The sequence below is a fragment of the Pogona vitticeps genome, chromosome 13 (genome assembly GCF_051106095.1).
Source record: "Pogona vitticeps strain Pit_001003342236 chromosome 13, PviZW2.1, whole genome shotgun sequence".
NCBI classification, from domain to species: Eukaryota; Metazoa; Chordata; class Lepidosauria; order Squamata; family Agamidae; genus Pogona; species Pogona vitticeps.
The window spans coordinates 12366622-12377198 of NC_135795.1; the positions used below are offsets into that span (position 1 = coordinate 12366622).

General features: G+C 41.2%; 1 protein-coding gene across 1 annotated transcript in view; it reads left to right on the top strand.

Annotated features, from left to right (window-relative positions):
* The window catches only part of DNAH3 (dynein axonemal heavy chain 3), a 129760-nt gene extending 120850 nt beyond the window's left edge, over positions 1-8910 (top strand). Inside the window, exons 59-62 of the mRNA XM_072982559.2 lie at positions 686-828; positions 2224-2428; positions 3680-3817; positions 8501-8910. Of these exons, the coding sequence (XP_072838660.2) occupies positions 686-828; positions 2224-2428; positions 3680-3817; positions 8501-8854 (840 nt within the window). The 3' untranslated portion in view covers positions 8855-8910. The remainder of the gene's footprint in view (positions 1-685; positions 829-2223; positions 2429-3679; positions 3818-8500) is intronic.
* Positions 8911-10577: the final 1667 nt, after the last annotated feature.

Consider the following 10577-nt stretch of genomic DNA (forward strand, 5'->3'; position numbering starts at 1 on the left):
ATTAGCCAAATCTTCTTGCCATTGATCTTTTAACCCATGTGTATCTTGACCAACGTGTATTAATAATTTTTATATCTCACAAACTGTTCCCTGTCTTTTTTTCATTACTTCTGATTTCAATCTTTCTTGAATAATCTCTTCAAACTTCATCATTTTCCTACTCTCTCCTTCCTTGGTTCTCCTTTCTCTTGTCCACCTTTCTATTTGAAATGTATTTAGCCAAGAGATCCTCTCTCCCGCCAATACCTCTTTTATATTTTCTTTGTCTTTTACCTTTTCCACCCAATCTTTTATCCTATTTAACCCCCCTTATACTTTAATATATTTTTATATTTTATGTGGGTTGTTTTAGATCTTCTGGAAAGTTTTTAAACTCGCCACTTGGGTAAGGGGGGGAAATTGGTGGACTCAGTATTCCTTTATACTTTTCCCAGCTTTCTAATACATATTTTTGAAAGGGGATTAACTATCTTCTTAACCTGTAGTTCTGTTATTTTTACTAAAATCTGTGTGTTATGCACAAGCAGTACATGAACTATAGCTAAAAGCAAAATAAGTGTTAAAAAGCAAACTTTTTTTAAAAATTGAAGCCTGAAGATATAAAGGTGTTTGTTTGGGAAAGAGCAACACTAATCTTATCCAGCAGAGGAATAATCTTGAAAATAATGCAATTTTCTGATTTCAGGAAACTGTTGAGGAATTGGCACAGGACATCCTCTCCAAGCTGCCACAAGATTTTGATTTAGAAATGGTAATGGAAAAGTACCCAGTACGATATGAAGAGTCCATGAACACAGTTCTTAGGCAAGAACTGATTCGGTTCAACAGGTGAGAGTCTTCCCCTTTGCAATATTAGTAGTCCCTGAAGACTGATGTCTAGCCACAGGTCATTATTAATATAATCTAGCCTCCATCCAGACAGGTACCCTCCAGATGTATAACCCAGAACATCTGGAAGGCCACAGGCTGGGGAAGACTAGTATAATGAATGTTGGAGAAACTGACTCACAATCTTTTGAAATGTTTCTTATAAAAAGTGTTAAATGCAGACATGTATGTGTCAGCTTAATAATCTTTTTTGTATCCACTTAGAAAATATCACCAGCTTGGTTTTATTTTTCACTTAAGACAAATAATGATACAGTGGTGCCTCGCATAACGAGTGCCCCGTTTAACGACGAATCCGCATAGCAATGCAGATTTTGCGATCGCAAAAGTGATCGCATTGCGATGTTTAAATAGGGAAAATGCTTACCAATCTTCGCATTGCGATGTTTTAAAAACAGCTGATCGGCGGTTCCAAAATGGCCACCGGGTCAACAAAATGGCTGCCTGCAGCATTTTCGCGCCGATTCCTCGCTTACCGAGGTGGAGAAAATGGTGGCTGGATGGAGATTTCCGCATAGCGGCGAGTTTTTTGCCCCATAGGAACGCATTAAACAGGGTTTAATGCATTCCTATGGGGTTTTTCATTCCGTATAACGACGTTTCCGGATAGCAATGATTTATCCGGAACAGATTGTCGTCGCTATGCGGGGCACCACTGTAGTTTAAACCAATCATAAAATTGCTAGATGAAACCGTACTTGATGCGTTGAACTCATGCAGCAAACGCCTCTCTTGAACAGGAAGATCCTTGCCATAGAATTGGTGGAGATGGTGCCAACTTTGCTATTCGGGGCACAGAATTCCATACTCTTTTCCTCATAGTCAATGGCCCATGTCTTTCGTTTCATAGCATTTTTTTAAAGGAGCATGTTAAAACTCCTCAGAGCTACATCATTTGAATGCAGCTGGGGTGGGGCTTTCCAGATCACGCATTTTGCAATTCCAGTTACCTCTAGGCAGCATGGCAAATGATGAAAGAGTAAGTACCGTATATTAACCTCCATTTGCCTAGTTCTCTACCTGGGGGGCCCTGCAGGTTGGGTCCTTGATGTTCAGGTGCTGCACATCTGGGAAGAGAGATCCACAGAGAGCAGTCTGCCTAAAGTATAACTCCTGTCCTCAACATGAAACCAGCAGAGGACAGAATCAGAACTTGGAAAAGTTACATTTTTTGACTACTACAATTCTCTGAATCTCCCAGCCAGCATGGACTAGGGAGACTGGGAATTGTAATCTAAAATATATTTTCCTCCAGTTCTGAGTAGAATTAATACGAACAAGCTGAATTCAGACTTAGGATTCTTGCCATTAGTTCCTTTCCCTGCTTTCTCTTAGGCTGACAGAGGTTGTACGAAGCAGCCTCATCAACCTTGGCAAAGCCATTAAAGGCCTGGTGTTGATGTCTTCAGAACTTGAGGATGTTTTCAACAGCATGTTGGTGGGCAAAGTGCCAGGGATGTGGGCGGCCAAATCCTACCCATCGCTGAAGCCTCTGGGGAGTTATGTATCAGACCTGCTCATGCGACTGGCCTTCTTCCAGGTAGGCTAGTACTCTTTGCCCAGAACATTTGCACATGAATTATGATGATAAACTTCAGAAACATACCAAAAAAAAACCCCATTCAAATCCACTTACTAGTTTTTAAAAAGCAAGGATGTTGATTGTGTTAGAATTCTGATGGACAATAGGCCACTTAGTTCAGGTCTATTGGAACTAAAGATGTGAATTTCTGGAAAGAAATCTATTTGAAAATCAAGGGGACAGGTTCCACTCTTCCCCCATCTCAGAGAAAAATATTCTATTTTTCCAGGGAAAATGTAGTGGGGAAGAACCATTGAATAAAATACATGCTGTTTTGGGATGAGTGAAATGTTTTACTGATAGTGTTTTAGTCACACAAAACACCAAGAACTTCACAGTATAAGGACCTGTATGTCGGGCAGTCTACAGAATTAAAGAGTGATCATTTCTGTGCATACTGTAGACATTCACAATGCTCATATCCAAAGTGCCTTTGTGCACCTACTGGGTCCAAGTAAATTTTTGTTTGTTTGTTTAATACAAAACTTGTAGATTCTGTTTTTATTTTTCAATTTTTTCTTCTCAGGTGATCGAAATTAAGATGCATATGCTTAGGTTGCACCCCTTTCTTTAGTATAAGCTATAGAATTATAGATATGTCAAATGGTACAGTTTTATATCCTAACTAAATTAGAGATCAAGCACTTTTGATGTGGATTTTATGTGAAAATAAGTATTATAAATACTTCCGTTTTCCTCTAGTTTCCCCCTTTTTTAATGGCAAAAATCCCTTGTGATATTAAAAGTTCTGGAAATTTTACACCTCTAGTTGGAGCCAAATTTTCATTTCTCTAGATTTAACTATATATCTGTATTAACAACATCAAATTTATTGTATACTATAATTGTTGGTCCCAGCTAGAACATCCCCATTTCTTTAGTGGGACTTGTTAAATTTGTACTTTAGTAATTCACATTAATTCAGTGGGCTTACTTAACTTACAACTAACAACTGAATTAGCCTTGCTTTTGTAAACACAATAAAATGCAATGCTTAGATTTGTCAACCTTAATTTTGGATTAATTTTCTCATGAGTCTTTTGTGTTAACTAATCATAATTAAGTTTTATCTTAACTTATCTTAATTAATTTGGATATAAACCTTTATAAATGGCAGGAACTTGGGCACCATGACTTTGCAGCTGAATATGTGTATGTTTTTATCCCATGAATTAAATGCATTTGTTGACCAATTTGCATTAAACCCAGGAATGGATCAAGCATGGACCCCCCAATGTATTTTGGTTATCAGGCTTCTACTTCACTCAATCATTCTTGACGGGTGTTTCCCAGAATTATGCCAGAAAATATACCATCCCGATAGATCACATTGGATTTGAATTTGAGGTACAGTATGTGAAATAATTTCATTCCTTGCTTCTGTACAATGCGCAAAACTTGGAACTCTATGGTTTATATCAGTGGTCTCCAACCTTGGGCCTCCAGATGTTCTTGGACTTCAACTTCCAGAAATCCTGGCCATCAGAGGTGGTGGTGAAGACTTCTGGGAATTGTAGTCCAAGAACATCTGGAGGCCCAAGGTTGAGTACCACTGGTTTATATCACTAGGATCTTATAAGGCAGGATCAAGAGTGGGTCAGCACAGAACTGCAAACCAGATGGGCTTGTAGGTGGACATGGAGAGATATTTTTTCTCTCCCTCCCTTCCACAGCATCCTTTCATTGTGAAAATCTGGTGGTCATTAGAGGACCTTCCAGAACTGTGCATAAAGCAGTGCTGAAGGTTGCTGTTGCATGATCCAAGAGGCCAACAACGGCATGGCTGCTGATTCATGGGGACCACCGATGCCAGCAGAAGAGACCCCGGGCTCAGGCATCACTGGAGAACCATAACCCTGAAAGTCCTGGGATGTCTGAGAACCTCCATGCCTAAGATCCAAAGTGCAGCACTAGCAACCCGAGTTTAACTCCAGCACCAGGACAGCGCACCCTCTAAGAACAGTACACTTAATTCTGTTGCTCCACCAGTGCCAGCCCTTATGTCTTGTATTAAACTCAGGAGTCGAACAGATGGGGAAACTGGATGTCCAGTTTCCACTTCACTTTAGTGTGAGGGTTCAAGCCAAGGCTTATCCAGAAGGCTTCCCAGTTTGCGGAAAAGAATGCTTGGCATCAAATTAAGGGTTCCACTTAATGGGAATGGGTGGAACCTGGGAGTAGTGGTCTTGGCCAAAAAGTATGAACCCTTGGAATAAAACTATACACTACACATAGCACCTAATTAAAAGCAGGAATCCCTTAAGTATACAACAGTCAAAACAGGAGCTTTTCATACTTACTGCGATTTGCTAATTACAATATCTGACTTTGTTTTGAGACTGCTCATCAGCAGATCACATAGGATTCAACAGCATGTACAGTGATGCCTCGCTAGACGATGATAATCCGTTCCACTGAAATTGCTGTTTAGCAAAATCATTGTCTAGCGAAAAGCATTTCCCCATTGAATGCATTGAAACCTGTTTAATGCATTCCAATGGGGAAGAATCGTCATTGTCTAGCGAAGATCGGCCATAGGAAAGCCGCTTTGTGAACCGTCGATCAGCTGTTTAAATCACTGTCTTGTGAAGCTTAGGTCCCGAAAACACCTGTTTTGCGAGCACGGAGGGAGCTGTCAAAATCTTCATCTAGTGAAAATCGGTTTGCGAAGCAGGGACCAAACACTGTCCAGCGAAATTCCCCCATAGAAATCACTGTTTTGGGAATTGCTATAGCGATTGCAAAAAGTCAATATCTAGCGAAAAAACTGTCATGCAGGGTAATTGTCTAGCGAGGCAATCACTGTATGGTTAATTTAGGCGTGAAGGTCTGCCAGAATCTTGCTTTTGGAACATTCCTGTGAGTTCAGCTTCAAACAGAGGGCTCTCTGTTATGTCTACTTTGGCCCCTGGTGGTACGAAAGTGCTCACCTACAGCTTTTCCAGGTGCTGCATTGCTGCCCTGTGGATTTCTACTACAAGCCAAAGATGACATCTGCAGGGCGAAGGAGGAATGGGCAAAAATGTCTGGTATGCCCATTTCCTTCTGCAGGGAATTTATCCTGGATTCTCATTTTCCGACCAAGGAGGCTAGATCCAACTGCCCAACAATTCTATGAAGACACTATTTTCCCCTTAAAAGGAGTCCCTGGAGGATTAAGTATATTCGCGGCCACAGCTGGAACAATGGGACTCAAGCAGCAGCCACAAGATGCTGGTTGGTTGCAGTGGCCCTGTATGCCCTGTACAGTAATCCAGAGCCCCTCCTCCAGAAGGAATATGTCATGAAACACTACACCAAAGTTTATGGACTGAAATTTCTATTATCCCCACCCCAGAGCAGTCAGTGGTGAAGCATTCAATAACTTTTGAAGGGCCAGATGTTTCCAATCCATGTAGTACCAGAAAAAGATGAAGGAAGAATGTCACAATTTATAACAAGGGTGAAGAGTGAATTATAGGGAGAATTAAACTGGTAGTCTACAAAAGAGGAAAGCCTGTGGGTGATCAAGGATGTTGCCAAAGATGTGAGTTTTGAGGAGTGATTTGTTCGTATTGGGGACAGTTTCTTGATGTTTTTGAGTTGCTTGATGGTGTTCTAGACATGCAGGAGACACATTGCAGGGGAGAAAAAAAAAGAAGAAATCAATATTTCTTCTCCAGGGGAAAGGATCAGGTTGTGGGTTATGGGGAGGAGCTTTACTGCATGAGATGTGAGGGGGGCACTACAAGGCAGAGCAGAGAATACTGGCTTGAATGGACAACCAGATGGACCTGTAATAAGGCAGTTTCCCTATGTTAGTGCCAAACCTTGAGGGCATGATTGCTGTGATGAGGGGAGAGGGGGGAATTATTTTTAGCTGCACTTGACAGAAGCAGGGGCACATAGAGGAAATTGCAAGAGACGTGACAAGAGATGACTGGAGTGTTTTCTACTGATAAGTTCCAAAACATGGTCTTCCTTTCATCACCAGCTAATACATTTTTAGAGAACACTCTTACTGTTGACAAGAAAGAGGGTGTTTGCAAGAATTGGAAACTGGGAAACAATAGGGCACTTCAACAATAAAATGTTGCAGTTTCTGAAAAGGACGTCTCTTCTCCCCCATTCCTTTCTTTTCTCCAAGACAGAGATTTCTGGGGTTCATTCTTTAGATTTAAGAGGTGTGTTGTGAGCTGAGAATAAGGCAAGAAGCATGATGGGCAACCCCTATAGATACACCAGGCACCTCTGTTAGACCCAATCTAACAGCAGAGGATCTCAGATATAGTTTCAGTGATTTCAGTTCCACATGTACAACAGTTTTTTCTAACCATGGCTTATCTTTGCTAGTTTCCCTGGGAGAAGGTGGACTTTGGATCTGTAAGCTGGCAACAAGTACTACATGGGTTTAGAGATATATAGGGTGGGAATTGGGTAGAGAAGTGTTGTGCCCAATGGGCAGTGCTTCTCAAGTTTGTCCTCTTTTAGCAGAACCTTCAAAATCTGATGATGTTATATGACAATTGAAATACACAACTGGAAAGAGACAAAATGATTTGTAAATTTATGGGAAAACACTTCCTCACTCTATTTTGCTCCACTGTGAACCCCACGGTGATGTAATAAGCTGCATGTCACTGTCCCCCCTCCCCTCTTCTTTAGTACATCCTTTGTTTCCATCTGTTCATCCCTCCATAAACTTGCCTCACTTGTACATTGCAAATTAACTTGTTTTTGTTTTGTCACTGGTTATTGAGAGGTAAACACAGATTTCATTTGCAAAATATTTGAAGGAATTGTTTCTGGAGGGAAAACACTGTCACAATAGGAATATACTTTCCCCTTAAAAGTGTGTTGTTTTGTCCAATTGTTTTGGACTCTCAGTGGTAGAGAGTGCATGATTTGTATGCAGAAGACTTTTGTTGCCTCAACAGCATTCCTCATCAAAAGGAAGTTAAACAGAAAAGCTGGGAAATAAGTGGGGATTGGAAAATGGTTAGTAAGAGTGAGGAAAAGGAGTCAAATAGTCATTGGTGGATAAGCAAACGTGCTGGACAGCTGAAGTTAATGTGATTCAGAAAATGATGAGAAGCAATTTATATGTAAACGTTGGGCTTTGCCCTTCAGATGTTTTAGTCTACATTTTATGTAGCTCCCATACAGCACAATTAGTGGTATGGCATTATGGAAATTACAGTCCAAAACATATAGAGGGCAAGAACTTTGCTTACCCTGACTGACATTTTTCTCTCTGTGGTAACATTTGAATACAAGATCACCCAATGAAACTGAATGTCGGGAGATCTAGGAGAGACAATAGGAAATACTTCTAATGTGTAGTGCATAATCTAATTGTGGCCTTCACTGTCACAAGAGGTCATTGTTGGGTGCATAAAACTGGCACCTGTTATCACTATCACGCCTGTTTTATACATAGGACTAAACTAAAATGGTGGGCAGCAAAATGGAGAGGCATTTGAGTTGCATAAATGCAGGTTTGGCCAAGACAAGAGCGGTTGACTTGCATTGACAAGGAGTGCTTTCAGTGGTTGTCATTTGCAGTATGTTACAACCCAGCCTAGAAAACCCCTGGAAACTGTTGTGCCATTATATTGCATAATCCAAAATAACTGCAAAGAAGGGCACTCCTTGTCTTGTCACTGTGTTTAAAACCGCCTGTTATTTTTATGGACTTCAGGTCAGTATGCAGGTGTAGTTGAAGCAATGAAAACACCAAAACCTCATATCATGACAACTATTTTAAAAAGGAAATGTAATGAGAAGGAAGGAGATAGTTGAAATGCCTGAATAGCATATCCCTTCCCACAGAGTTGGGGTGCCACTAGCAATAAGGCTCCAATAAGGCGCCCTTTGTTTAAAACGGCTGTTTGTCCCACCAAGATTTATGCTGGGTTTGAAATAAGTCCAGTTTGAAGGCCGTTTGAGGCAATGTCTTCCTCCTACGCCTATACACGTAGAGTGTGGTGTTTCTCCGATTCAGACCATGCTTTAATCTGCCACCACTTCTTATTTTGTTTCTCTATGTAGGTGATGAAACAAGAGCACAATATGGAGCAAATGCCAGAAGACGGAGCCTACGTGAAAGGGCTCTTTTTGGAAGGGGCCCGATGGGATAGAGAAACCATGCAGATCGGTGAATCGTTCCCCAAAATCCTTTACGACGCTTTGCCCATCATTTGGCTGAAACCTGGAGAGAGCTCCAAATTCTTGCATGAAAGGATTTACTTGTGCCCTGTCTATAAAACCAGCGCCAGGAGAGGAACCTTGTCGACGACTGGCCACTCCACCAATTATGTTCTCTCCATTGAGCTTCCTTCTGATCTGCCCCAGAAACACTGGATTAACCGGGGTGTAGCTGCACTCTGCCAGCTGGATGACTGAATTGTTTATATTAATACCAATGTGATAGCGCTCTCCATTAAATATTTTACTCTCTAGAGTTAGTGCCATTTAAAAACAACACAAAAACGCATGGTACAGTATTTAGATTTTTTTGCGTGGTCAACCCTTGTACTTCCTCTTGCCAGAGCCTCCATGAACTTGAACAAGATCTTGTAGGCCCAAAACAATCAAGGGCCTGGAGGGACCATATTGGAGCTGGGACTTAAATTCTCATCATTCCACTTTTGTGCAATGATGACGCTTTTAACACATATACACATTATAGAGAAAAGGTTATAAAGTCTGGGTGCAGATTAGCTTTGAAGAAAAGGCAAGAATGGGAAACCGTGACAAAGGGCAGCTAAAATTATGCATGGCATGAAGAGAGTAGCTTGAAAGATATTCTCTTGCTTTTACAATACCAACACCAGGCAACATCCGCAGGAGCCGAATAGTGGGAAATTCGACAGGGAAAATAAAGATCTTCACACAGTGCAGAGTCAAATATGGAATTGCTTGGATGTAATGTCTGCCATCAATTGGATAGCTTTAAAAGATATCAGATACATTCATGATGAACAAGGCTATCAATGGGTTCTAGTCATGGTTTATTATTCCCTTCCTGGGGAACATGAAAAGTGGGCTACAATTGCTCTCATTTGCCTTTTGAAGGCTTCTCATCGGTATCTGGTTGACCACTGTGGGAATAGAACATTGGACTATGGAAGCCTTTGGTCTGAGCCAGCATGGATCTTATCACCCTGAGCTGGTGCATTGTTCAACTATGCTTCTGGTTTCTTCTTTCTCTTGCAATTCTTTTGAGTTTTCCCCCTTTTACACAAGATCTTCCTTTTCCTGCTTTCCACCTTCACTCCAAAACTCTTCATGGCTTTAGGGAGAGAGAGGATTACAGTTCTACCTGGGGGCAGAGATGGGAACCATGGCTCAAATTTTGACTTATTGTTGCTGCTGCAAGTCAACAGGCATTTAGTGACTACACCATACCAGGTTATGGACAGAACAAATACCGTATTTTTCGCACCATAAGACGCACTTTTCCCCCACAAAACAGGGGGATGGAAAGTCTGTGCGTCTTATGGAGCGAAGAAAACAGATTATATTTTCCTGTTTTCTTCTCCTAAAAAATTGGTGCGTCTTATGGAAAGGTGCGTCTTATGGAGCGAAAAATACGGTACGTCATGGGCTATAGACTGGTAGGGCAGATGACGAATTGCTTCAAAGCATAAATTATTCTTGGAAATGTTGAATAGGAAGACATGCCTGGATCTGAATGTTTTTTTTTCCTGCCGAACAAGGAAGATGAGTCAAATAAGAACACATACCAATATTTAACTTAGTTCTGGAAGTAATAAAGCCTTTGGGAAGCAAGGAAGATTAGAGGATCCGTCTTCATTTCCAAGGAAACCATATTGCCCAAATTGGGAAGCGCTTGGCACAGGGCCTCCTTAGTCTGTAACACCTCTAAAAAGCAAAACATGAGTGTTTGCCCTTTCATCTCACTATCATATAAACTATCCTTCCTCAAGCTGATATGCCCTAGATCTGTTCGACCAGAACTCCCATTATCTCTAGCCAGCACAGCTACTAGGATGGCAGAACTTGTGGACTTGCATATTTGATGGCCACCAGCTTGGACAAAGTTGGCTATGGCATCTATGCTGACTAGCAGTGGTTCTTCTCTCCTATCACTTACTATCTGTTC